This window comes from Centroberyx gerrardi, chromosome 2 (assembly GCF_048128805.1).
Source record: "Centroberyx gerrardi isolate f3 chromosome 2, fCenGer3.hap1.cur.20231027, whole genome shotgun sequence".
NCBI classification, from domain to species: domain Eukaryota; kingdom Metazoa; phylum Chordata; class Actinopteri; order Beryciformes; family Berycidae; genus Centroberyx; species Centroberyx gerrardi.
The window spans coordinates 32,776,956-32,789,920 of NC_135998.1; the positions used below are offsets into that span (position 1 = coordinate 32,776,956).

Below are 12,965 nucleotides of genomic sequence, written 5' to 3' on the forward strand. Positions count from 1 at the left end.
TGAATACTTTAGAACATGTAATACTTGTTTCTCATCATCTGGTTTAAAACGAAAGTATCTCCAAATGACAGACGATGATCCATTTTTAGGAACCAAAACAACATTTGCATGTTAAGACTCAGCATTTTCCACTCTAACATCGAGCTGATCCATTCTTTTCCACTTTGTGCTTGAGATGCCACACCAGGACTTTCAAGGGAACTGAAAACCTAAGAAACACTTCAATATTGACGAATTACATGATTATTAATTGTGCAAACATAAAATCACGATATATGATTATCTACAATTAATTGTGCAGCCCTAGTGCAACTCAATCTCCTGCCATAATGCTGTATTCATACCCTATGGGAACTACCATCTGAATGACTTGATGTTCACGTGTCCAAGCTCCCTGTCAAACAACATGATTGCATTTTCTGTAGACTTTGGTGTCTCTTGATATTCTCAGCCTTTTCACACCTTTTCATACTATTCCAAGACTTTTTAATACTTAATATTAGTCAAAGTCAAGTCAAATTTTATTTGTATAGCACATTTCATACAAAAAGCAACACAATGTGTTTCACAAGGCCAAGAGCAATACATGTATAATAAAATAAAATAAGAACATACACATCATCATACATAAAAAACATACATACACACACATGCACACATGCAGAGGACAAAGACAATTTAAAGTGTGTATAAATTCAGGTAAAACAGCAGCAGACATTTGCTCTAAAAACAACAACATTAGTGTGTTAAGTTAAAAACAGCAGTAAAAAGAAATGTTTTAAGTCGACTTTTAAAAGAACTATGTGTTGTGGCACCGTTGATGTCACTTGGCATATTATTATTACTTAATATCATTAGAATATATCCCTACACTTGACAATAGGTATACAGTTGTTGGTGATGTCAGAATTTAGGAACTTGGATAAATTGGGGTTCATTTCTAAACCGCAAGTGAGGTGACCAGCATTTTCTAGTTGGAAGCTCATATCTCTGTTTTTCCCATACGATGTGAATGCAGCATAATCTCTCTTTCTTCCACGCTCCCACATTCACTTCATCCTCCTCCGTCTCTAGGTGGTGGCCCCGACCATCAGCTCCCCCGTGTGCCAGGAGCAGCTGATCGAAGCGGGGAAACTGGTGGCCAAGTCCGTGGAAGGCTGCGTGGAGGCGTCGCAGGGCGCCACCAGCGACGAGGGCCTCCTGAAGCAGGTGGGCGTGGCCGCCACGGGCGTCACTCAGGCCCTCAACGAGCTGCTCCAGCACATCAAACAGTACGCGAGCGGGGGCCAGCCCATCGGACGCCACGGAGAAGCCACCGACCGCATCCTGGACGTCACCGAGAACATCTTCAGCTCCATGGGAGACGCTGGTAGGTGGAAGGGAGTCAGCGGTGGGGGGGCAGTGTAGTTCTCAACGTGGGGTCCGGGGACCACCAGGGCTCCTTGAGGGGGTTCCAGGGGGTCCCCAGCAAATTGATGAATTGTTAAACTTCACCATTATTTAATTTACAAGAGGTTAACACAATTAGAGAATGTAGAAGAGTGACTGTTTTGATCATAGTTTCTCTGTTATCTCTCTACCTACAATACAGATAGTCATGGGATTCTGGACAAAATCATATCTAACGATAAAAATATTCTCTGTGTTGTTACAGACTGACCAGGGCTCAGTGTCTGTTGTCTTTTTTCTTGATTTAAGTGCCTTCAATACTGTTGATCATCACATGCTGCTGCTCTTTCTTTCTATTTCTAAATTTGGCCGTGCCCCAGTTTCAGTTCTATGTCTGTGGTTTTCACTGCATATGCTTCCCCTTGATAATCTGTAAATATGTAATTTTCTTTCACTCTTAAAGAGTAACTAAACCCCAAATCCAAATATTTGGTAAAGTCTGACGCCTAATGGTGAAAAGTAGGGTACTGAACTGGCCATCTGCTATTGGCTGGTCTTTGGTGCCAGGTGATGTCACCTCCTGTTGTACTCTATAGAGGGTGACACCTGACTCCATCATAGAAGAGGCAAAGATACCTTCAGCTCCGTTATCCATATCACTATCGCTCTCTCCACCTACACGTATAACCCGCAGCTGAGTGCAACAAGCTCACACCCCTTCTCGTTGACAAAAAGGCATTCTGGGAAATGTAGGAAATCACTAACTGAAGTAGAAGTAGACGAGGCAGGTTGAGAGAAAGTGGGTACACCAAAAAACATCACAAATTCATGATAACCGCATAAGAGGATCCACGGGTGGAATTTTCCTTTTAAACAGTTCTTCTTCTTCTCTTCCTTTCTCTCTCCTCTCATCCGCCAGGTGAGATGGTGCGCCAGGCGCGCATCCTGGCCCAGGCCACCTCCGACCTGGTCAACGCCATCAAGATGGACGCCGAGGGCGAGTCAGACCTGGAGAACTCGCGCAAGCTGCTGTCGGCTGCCAAGCTGTTGGCCGACGCCACTGCCAAGATGGTGGAGGCCGCTAAGGTTTGCATTATGTTTCTCTTCTATTGTATGTGTGTTTACAGTATGAACAGGTGTTTGTATGCGTGTGCAGTGCATGAATTTAGTCTTGATTGGTTTAGTGTATGATAATAAGTGTGTGTGTGTGTGTGTGTGTCACCCTAGGGCGCAGCAGCAAACCCTGACAGCGAGGAGCAGCAGCAGAAGTTGCGGGAGGCCGCCGAGGGCCTCCGCATGGCCACCAACGCCGCCGCGCAGAACGCCATCAAGAAGCGGCTGGTCAACAAGCTGGAGGTAAAAGGAAAGGAGATGGAGGGCGAGAAGCGACAGAAAAGGAAAGGAGATGGAGGGCGAGAAGCGACAGAAAAGGAAAGGAGATGGAGGGCGAGAAGCGACAGAAAAGGAAAGGAGCGAGAGGCGAGAAGCGACAGAAAAGGAAAGGAGCGAGAGGCGACAGAAAAGGAAAGGAGATAGAGGCGAAAAGCGACAGAAAAGGAAAGGAGATAGAGGCGAGAAGCGACAGAAAAGGAAAGGAGATGGAGGGCGAGAAGCGACAGAAAAGGAAAGGAGATGGAGGCGAGAAGCGACAGAAAAGGAAAGGAGATAGAGGCGAGAAGCGACAGAAAAGGAAAGGAGATGGAGGGCGAGAAGCGACAGAAAAGGAAAGGAGATAGAGGCGAGAAGCGACAGAAAAGGAAAGGAGCGAGAGGCGAGAAGCGACAGAAAAGGAAAGGAGATGGAGGGCGAGAAGCGACAGAAAAGGAAAGGAGATAGAGGCGAGAAGCGACAGAAAAGGAAAGGAGATAGAGGCGAGAAGCGACAGAAAAGGAAAGGAGATGGAGGGCGAGAAGCGACAGAAAAGGAAAGGAGATGGAGGGCGAGAAGCGACAGAAAAGGAAAGGAGCGAGAGGCGAGAAGCGACAGAAAAGGAAAGGAGATGGAGGCGAGAGGCGACAGAAAAGGAAAGGAGATGGAGGCGAGAAGCGACAGAAAAGGAAAGGAGATGGAGGCGAGAAGCGACAGAAAAGGAAAGGAGATAGAGGCGAGAAGCGACAGAAAAGGAAAGGAGATAGAGGCGAGAAGCGACAGAAAAGGAAAGGAGATGGAGGGCGAGAAGCGACAGAAAAGGAAAGGAGATAGAGGCGAGAAGCGACAGAAAAGGAAAGGAGATGGAGGGCGAGAAGTGACAGAAAAGGAAAGGAGATGGAGGCGAGAAGCGACAGAAAAGGAAAGGAGATAGAGGCAAGAAGCGACAGAAAAGGAAAGGAGATGGAGGCGAGAAGCGACAGAAAAGGAAAGGAGATGGAGGGCGAGAAGCGACAGAAAAGGAAAGGAGCGAGAGGCGAGAAGCGACAGAAAAGGAAAGGAGATGGAGGGCGAGAAGCGACAGAAAAGGAAAGGAGCTAGAGGCGAGAAGCGACAGAAAAGGAAAGGAGATGGAGGGCGAGAAGCGACAGAAAAGGAAAGGAGATAGAGGCGAGAAGCGACAGAAAAGGAAAGGAGATGGAGGGCGAGAAGCGACAGAAAAGGAAAGGAGCGAGAGGCGAGAAGCGACAGAAAAGGAAAGGAGATGGAGGGCGAGAAGCGACAGAAAAGGAAAGGAGATAGAGGCGAGAAGCGACAGAAAAGGAAAGGAGATGGAGGGCGAGAAGCGACAGAAAAGGAGATGGAGGGCGAGAAGCGACAAAAGGAAAGGAGATGGAGGGCGAGAAGCGACAGAAAAGGAAAGGAGATAGAGGCGAGAAGCGACAGAAAAGGAAAGGAGATGGAGGCGAGAAGCGACAGAAAAGGAAAGGAGATAGAGGCGAGAAGCGACAGAAAAGGAAAGGAGCGAGAGGCGAGAAGTGACAGAAAAGGAAAGGAGCTAGAGGCGAGAGGCGACAGAAAAGGAAAGGAGATAGAGGCGAGAAGCGACAAAAAAGGAAAGGAGCGAGAGGCGAGAAGCGACAGAAAAGGAAAGGAGATAGAGGCGAGAGGCGACAGAAAAGGAAAGGAGATAGAGGCGAGAAGCGACAAAAAAGGAAAGGAGATGGAGGCGAGAAGCGACAGAAAAGGAAAGGAGATAGAGGCGAGAAGCGACAGAAAAGGAAAGGAGATGGAGGGCGAGAAGTGACAGAAAAGGAAAGGAGATGGAGGCGAGAAGCGACAGAAAAGGAAAGGAGCTAGAGGCGAGAAGCGACAGAAAAGGAAAGGAGATGGAGGGCGAGAAGCGACAGAAAAGGAAAGGAGATGGAGGCGAGAAGCGACAGAAAAACAGGAAAAACTCCATAAAACAACTTCAGAGCTTGTCATCAGCCCCAACGATCGATGCAACCGTTCTTCAAGTATTATTCCAGTAGTCTTTCAGATTAAAGTTTTAGGGAACTGGGAAGCTTTGAATGGCTGGAATCAACCTCTCATCCGCTTGCCAGGTGGAACTATTGTTCATAAAAGGAATCGCACTGGTAGGGAAACAAGGAAGGGGGGAAATCTGATTGGCTGTTGAAGACAGATTACCATTAAACGTTCAGCTGTGGCCAACTTTTCTCAACCGACCACCCACAGCCGACTTGTCGGGCTTGCCTTGACATGTACACTGCTCCATGCTTTAATATCAAGTTAGGTTTCAAATCTTTATGGAATGTAGGAAGGCGCCCCCCTTCCTACATTCCATAAAGATTTGAAAGAGTCAGAGTTTAAACTGTCCATCAAAGATCCACACTCGCCAGTTCAGAAGCTGAAAATCATAAATGCTTTGTTGAGTTTTACTTTATTCGCAAAATACTTCAAAGATTGCAAAGACTCTCAGCTGTCTCAGACATCTCTATTTGCCACTTCTTGTTTCCTGGCAGAATGCGGCAAAACAGGCTGCAGCGGCCGCCACTCAGACCATCGCCGCCGCCCAGCACGCCGCCTCGTCCAATAAGAACTTGGCCGCCCAGCAGCAGCTCGTCCAGAGCTGCAAGGTAAAACACACCTCGCGTGCTTTTTTTGGTTTCTTCACCTCACTGGACAGTTCAGATGGTTGGGTTGCTTTTTCAACCATATGTCATTTCTCCCTTTGACTGTCTCTCTTTTTCTCTGTTTTACAGTCTCACATGTGCTATAAGCATCCTGTTACGCTGCATTCTATCTGCAATCACTGGTTTTAAGATAAGATGAGATTAGATGAAACTTTGGTAGGACTTTAGCATACGGTGCTGAAAGAACAGGGTAGCTGCCAGATATTGCAAGAACTAGAAGAAATAGAACTTGCAGAAGTTACCTGGTGGTTAGTACGCATTAGTCAGAGTTAGACAGTAGTTACAGTTACATCTCCCAGGAGGTATAATTCAGTTTCTTTTATCATTATCAGTACTGACCCTATAACTATCAGTTGCTTCTCGGTCCTTACAGGACATTTGGATAATTTCCCAGTGAAGAACCTCAGAGGAATTCAGAGTTATCGCTATGCCTAACAGAAGGTATCATGTAGTTATCAGTACCTACCCAGTCCTTACAGGACATTAATGAGTTTTACGAGAAGAATCCATGTGGCTCTTTGTCAAACGTCAAATAATTTTCAGTTATTTCACTGCAGCTACCATGTAACTTCACCAGGTGAGCACCGTATACTAAAGCAAACCATTCCCAGTAGTTTCACAGTAACTACTCAGTCCTTACAGTACCTACCCAGTCCTTACAGCAGATTAAAGAGTTTTATGAGAAGAATCCATGTGTGACCAATCCCAGTAGTTTCACAGTATCTATCCAGTCCTTACAGTAGCCTACCTATCCAGTCCCTACATGACATTAATGAGTTTTATGAGAAGAATCCATGTGGCTCTTTTTCAAAACGTCAAATCATTTTCAGTTATTTCACTGCAGCTACCATGTAACTTCACCAGGTGAGCACCGTATACTAAAGCAAACCTTCCCCAGTAGTTTCACAGTAACGTCATGCCTATAACCGATAACTTACCATGTCCTGTGGGAAATATTTCCAAGTTAAAACAACCATAACCTAACCTGTTAAAACAAAAAAATGTGTGCCATTCTAGATATAGGTATTTAAGCTCCATTGTTCTTGTTTCATGTAACCCTGATGAAGGCATGTTGCTGAAATGCGTTGGTTTTTATTGTTTTTTTTATTGGTTTTTCTTGAAGAGCATCCATCGGCCTCCAAGAGCAGCTGAATTTATTCTTTTTCTAGTTATTTCCAGTTCATGCACCTTGGTTTAAAGACGAAGGCGCGACAGTTTTTCTTCTTGTACATTAAAAGCAAATAAAATGCTTTACGGGCAAACAATAAATCAATCGTCGGTGTAGGGTGGGGGTCCGATGGCAGTCATTAAGGTATTAAAGGTAAGATAAAGGTAAAGGTCATGTAAAGGGCTATGACAGTGTAAAATCACAAAGATATCAAACACAAAACAAACGGTACAATACAATTAAGTTATTAAAGTAAATTTATGCTATCAAGTTTATAAAAATGTTATGTAATGTCCTGTGTGTGTGTGTGTGTTTGTGTGTGTGTGTGTGTGTCAGGTGGTGGCTGAGCAGATCCCCCAGCTGGTCCAGGGTGTCAGAGGCAGCCAGTCCCAGCCCGACAGCCCCAGCGCCCAGCTCGCCCTCATCGGTGCCAGCCAGAACTTCCTGCAGGTCAGACATGAAAATCCACCATACCACAATCACTTCATCCACTAAATAATATATACACTTAAATCTTATTTTTATTTTAGCCTTTATTTATCCAGGGGAATATCAACTGAGCTCCGTGTGTTTTTCCCAGTCCTACACTGAGTTCCACACTGGGAGCTGTCCAGTACAAGATTCAAGATTCAATAATTTAATAATAATTTATAATAATAATAATTTCAAAGTTGATAGGAACTCAGTGCAACTCTTAGGACGATAGACCATACACAAAAACATAAAATACATATACATGAACACATGAACACATGAAATACATGAAATGGAAATTAGGATAAGAGTGTGTCCAAAGACATGCTCATAGGCATGAGTGTGTTTGTGTATAGTATGGTATATGATGTATGTATATGACATAGTATATGATGTACAGTATGTATATGATGTAGTAAATGATGAAATATGTATGTGATGTAGTATAAGATATATATGATGTGTGTGTATATAAGTATATGTAGTATGTATATGAATGATGTAGTATGGTATATCACATGTATATGATGCCATGTAAATCCCTTTGAGACTTGACGGTGATAAAGGGCTCTTTCTCTCATCTCTTTTCTTAAAATGCACTCATGTGATGTGTGTGTGTGTGTCGTCCTATCTTTGAAATGAAAGCTAAGCTATTTTTGATACTAGCTTCTATCTCCTTCTCCTTTGCCAGCCCGGTGCCAAGATGGTGACCGCCGCCAAGGCCACGGTGCCCACCATCGGCGACCAGGCCTCGGCCATGCAGCTCAGCCAGTGTGCCAAGAACCTGGCCAGCGCCCTGGCTGAGCTGCGCACCGCTTCACAGAAGGTACTGCCCGTTTACATGATACACTGTGTTATCAATTGACTGATATTTTTGGTAATTTCACAGCTCCAGAACAGGTCTAACTTAGCTTGAAAACTACTGCTGAAAGTTTTTACTAGTACTTTACTACTTTATTTCTAATTCCTGAAATCTACTAGTTACTGAACTCATGTTTGTGCTGTGACAATGACTGATCAGCCACAAGTAATCTGAAGATCTGAAGTCATAACTATTGTGTTGACATTGTATTGAGTGTGCACCAGTAAGTGGTCTATACCAGTGATTCTCAACCTCTCATATCAAGGACCCCTAATTTAGTACACTCTCTCTGACCCAAATCTGAGAATATTTTTATTGTTAGATATGATTTTGCCCAGAATTCCATGACTATCTGTATTGTAGGTAGAGAGATAACAGAGAAACTATGATCAAACAGTCATTCTTCAAGAGGAGATTCAAGATTCAAGAAAACTTTATTGTCCATTGGTGCAGGCAATAATGGAAATTTGTCTTTCGCTGGTGCATAGCTCACTTAGAGATACAATACAGTGCATATAGGAACATAAGTGCACATAAAAAGACTGTCTGACTGTCTGTGTGTGTGTGTGTGTGTGTGTGTGTGTGCGTGTGTGTGTGTGTGTGTGTGTGCGCGTGTGTGTAGGCTCAGGAAGCATGTGGTCCACTGGAGATAGATAATGCTCTCTCGATGGTGAGGGGTCTGGAGAAGGACATGCAGGAGGCGAAGGCCTCCGCCGAGGCAGGGAAACTCAAACCCCTGCCGGGAGAGACGGTGAGTGGCTTCACACACACACACACACACACATACACACACGCACACACACACACACACACACACACTTTCTTCCCTACATTTTTTTTCACCAGCTGTGCCAATGACTTCCGCTGAGGACAGTAAGCTTCAAATCGTAGATCACCAACATTACAAGTAACCAAAATGATGAGTGCTGAGTCGGGGCTTTAGTGCTTATAGAACCATCATGTAACAAGTGCTAAGAAAAGAAAGAAAATAATAGAACAAGAGCTACAAGGGATGCTATGTTTTCTTAGCAGTTTAGTCTCACTATTTTGTGTTGTTCAGTTGGAGAAGTGCTCCCAGGATCTGGGGACCAGCACCAAGGCTGTGAGCTCGGCCATCGCCCAGCTTCTGAGCGAGGCCACCCAGGGCAACGAAAACTACACAGGTACCTTTCACATAAACGCACTTAGAACAAAAGCAGTAGAAAACATCTCTGGAAAGCATATCCAAAATGTTTACTCATTCATTCATTCATTCTCTTTTAAAATGACCGACTCTTTGCATCTGGCATTAACCTGGATCCTGGGTGATCAGATTGTAATAACAAAAACGCATCAAATCCAGGTGTAAATGCACTATAGACACATTAAGATTAAGATCCGATCACCCGAACCACTTCCAGAGAGTCAAATTTGGCCACAACAAAGTGGAAATGCATTGTGCTTCCAGTCAACCAATAGCAACCACATAGATGAAAATAAACTTTCATATGCAGATCTAACCAGGAAGATAATGCAAACCAAAGAGGTGGCAGGCAACTCGGATAGTAACATACTTGTCAAAAATACATTCTCAACAAGAGAGATGAGGGATTTACTGTCAATTTTAAAGGAGGCAACTATTAGGAGTGGAAGTTACAATCTGCATCTGAATATGTTGCTTGTCGTTTATGGGGATACACCAAATTTTTGGCAAATAAATGTTTTGATTGACCATTTCACCTCTCTGTGTTATCAATAAGTTTTGCAGTAGCCAGCTAAAAAACGTTTGAGGACTGATTTTCTTAGTCAGCGAAGGGTAAGTGTTTCAAAAAACATTGAAGTTTACCGATGTATTCCAAAGACTCATAAACATAAATGCGCGTGAGGGCTTGCTGGATAGCCGCAGAGATTTGCGACAGGACGGATTTTAAAGTAAGTCTCTACACCAAAGTATGATGGAATTATTGAAAAGAATGTAGGTGTAAGTTAATCAAGGGTCTTAAAGGCCAAGTCCTCATCATTGGTCTTTGGTTTCTTGGGTGCCTTCATTGTCTTTTTTCTTGCCCTCTCCCTTGCCAGACATTTTAGAATGCATAAGGATTTCAAACCAACTTCACAGGCAGATCATGGGTTGGAAGGAAGTACATAGAAAACGTAACAATTGAAAAATACTTGTAGCATCACGAAAGTATATAAATCCAGGTTTCAACTACCTTTATATCAAATAAAGGTATCAAATACCTTTATTTGGAGGGTAAATATATTTTACAAACACCACCTACTGTACGTGTTTCAGCTTAGGACCTTGGACCTAGGACTTAGGACTTTTCAGCTTGTTTGGACCTTGTTTGGACCTGCTCTCTCCGACACCCGGTCTCTCCTGTTGTGTCCCAGGCATGGCAGCCAGAGATGTTGCCCAGGCCCTGCGCTCCCTGGCCTCATCTGCTCGAGGAGTCGCCGCCACCACGGCCGACCCGCCTGCCCGCAACGCCATGCTGGACTGCGCCGCGGACGTCATGGACAAGTCGGCCAACCTGATCGAAGAGACCAAGAGGGCCATCTCCAAGCCGGGAGACCCGGAGAGTCAGCAGAGGCTGGCCCAGGTCAGAGAGACAGAGGACAGAGGACAGACTAATTAAGACAGAGCAGATTCAATAATAGCAGTAATAATGCAAGCATCTCAGTGACCAGTAATCATTGAAGAGAATGTAATGCGTACGAATATGAGAGTAGAAAGTACGAAATGTATGATGTTGAAGGGTACGAAACTTTGTGTGTACTCATAGTTATAATTCTGTGTGTGTGTGTAGGTGGCTAAGGCAGTGTCTCAGGCCCTGAACCGGTCTGTGAACTGCCTTCCAGGCCAGAGGGATGTGGACAACGCCATTCGCACCGTGGGCGAAGCCAGCAAGACGCTACTGGCTGATTCTGTTAGTATACAATCCCTCTTTATATCAAATGTGCAGTTAAAGGCAGAACGCCTCGCTCTTACAAAGTGATTGCTGGCATGATCCAAAGACACAGAACTGGACTTTCAAAATGGTTTTCGTAACCCCTCTCATTTCTCGCCCCTGTCCTCCGCAGTTCCCGTCCAGCGGAATGAGTTTCCAGGAGGTTCAGGCCCAGCTGAACGAGGCAGCGGCCGGTCTGAACCAGTCGGCCAACGAGCTGGTCCAGTCGTCCAGGGGGACCACCCAGGACCTGGCCAGGGCCACCAGCAAGTTTGGGCAGGATTTCAGCAGCTTCCTCGGGGCCGGCGTCGACATGGCTGGCACATCCCAGGTGAGCATTCTCATTCTCATTTCATTGTCAAATTATTTTATTTTAACTACATACAGTATGTAGTTATTGCAATACAGTAAGATGCACACCCCCGTACTCATGAAGTGAACTTAATTAACCTTCTTCCTTCTCGCCTTCAGACTAAAGAGGACCAGACCCAGGTTGTGTCCAACCTGAAGACCATCTCCATGTCTTCTAGCAAGCTGCTGCTGGCCGCCAAAGCCCTCTCCACCGACCCCAACTCTCCCAACCTGAAGAACCAGCTGGCAGCTGCCGCTCGGTAAGAGACACATCCAGCCATCATTGAAAATATGGAAGTCCTGGCAGCTGTTTGCAGGGCTCAGCATAGTTTATGGTTAATTTACCTGGGATGATTCTTCTGCGGCACAATCCGCTCCCTCTTCTAACAGCTAGAAATTAGAGACTACTGTTTTCCTGCCGGTGTGTTTTACGTAACATTCGGGTACTATGTTAGCAGACGCTAACACTAATGCTAACTGCCGCGTTAGTATCGTAGCTATATATTAGCCTATTAGCTTTTGTGAGTAGTATTCTACAGCCGCAGACACAGCATTTCATCCCAAGCATTTTAGAGTATTGTGAGTGTTTGTGTACAAATAGTTTTATCCCAAGCACCCTACAGTGTCTTGAGTGTTTACATATCAAATAAGCACACGCTTGTTTGTTGTTTGACGTTATTAAAAGTGCAACGGCAGTAAAATCGAGTGCAGATGCGAATTCTGAACAGACGTGCCAAGTTATCACATAGAGCTTTAATTGTTTTATAAATAGTTTTATTAAATGGCCCATTTAAAAGCATTTTAATTAATCGGTTTATAAATTGTTTTGCTTGCTCCTCTTTTAAACCCCCCCCCCCCCCACAGGGCAGTTACAGACAGCATCAACCAGCTCATCACCATGTGCACTCAGCAGGCTCCTGGCCAGAAGGAGTGCGACAACGCTCTCAGAGAGCTGGAGGTAGCTACCACCATCCGTCCATCAATCCTCTCCTCTACTTTTTTTGTTCCTCTTCTCCTTGCCCTTGTAGTCTGTCCTGTTTTTTTGTGTTGGGTAACTCTCTTGACCAGAGAGCTGTTCCACAAAGCGAGATTGCACAGGTTTCATCCAAACATAGTAATTATTAAACTGGTTCTTCTAATTTATCGTAGGTTGTGAAATTAAAATAACAGAGAAATCTATTTTGCGTAAGTATTCACCCACTTTGCTTCATTCGGGATAAATTGCCACATCAGCAAAAATATACTCAACATTTCTTATCATCTGTTACTCAGATGTCATATTTACATTGAATTTAGTGGTTCTGAACATCATTTTCCTGTTAAACTTTTTGCTGGCTCGCCAAGCGGGGCCGGCCAAAAATAGTATTTTTCCCTAACTGACTGACTGACTGACTGACTGACTGACTGACTGACTGACTGACTAAATCCCCACTGTCAAAACACACATGCGCGACTTTCCCAAACACAGGCTCATCTGTGTAAAATTCCAAAGATCTCTCAACCTTTCTCAACCTGAAGTCTCAACCTGAAAAAATGAATTCTTACACGGAAAAGTGAATTCTCACATTGAAAAAACGTCATTCTTATGTGGCGAAAATGTATTCTCTCATTAAGAAATGTAATTCTTATGTGAAGAAATACATTTTCACATTGAAAAACGAACTCACATTGACATAACAGAATGTGCTATGTGTTGTAGCTGTAGCTCATGTGTTGTGGCATGTGTC

General features: G+C 44.4%; 1 protein-coding gene across 1 annotated transcript in view; it reads left to right on the forward strand.

Annotated features, from left to right (window-relative positions):
* Window positions 1-12,965, forward strand: part of tln1 (talin 1) — a 93,852-nt gene that overhangs the window by 49,750 nt on the left and 31,137 nt on the right. Inside the window, exons 20-32 of the mRNA XM_071926126.2 lie at window positions 1,075-1,369; window positions 2,309-2,475; window positions 2,617-2,745; window positions 5,283-5,396; window positions 6,958-7,071; window positions 7,787-7,921; window positions 8,580-8,708; window positions 9,018-9,120; window positions 10,331-10,539; window positions 10,747-10,866; window positions 11,021-11,218; window positions 11,359-11,498; window positions 12,103-12,196. Of these exons, the coding sequence (XP_071782227.1) occupies window positions 1,075-1,369; window positions 2,309-2,475; window positions 2,617-2,745; window positions 5,283-5,396; window positions 6,958-7,071; window positions 7,787-7,921; window positions 8,580-8,708; window positions 9,018-9,120; window positions 10,331-10,539; window positions 10,747-10,866; window positions 11,021-11,218; window positions 11,359-11,498; window positions 12,103-12,196 (1,947 nt within the window). The remainder of the gene's footprint in view (window positions 1-1,074; window positions 1,370-2,308; window positions 2,476-2,616; window positions 2,746-5,282; window positions 5,397-6,957; window positions 7,072-7,786; window positions 7,922-8,579; window positions 8,709-9,017; window positions 9,121-10,330; window positions 10,540-10,746; window positions 10,867-11,020; window positions 11,219-11,358; window positions 11,499-12,102; window positions 12,197-12,965) is intronic.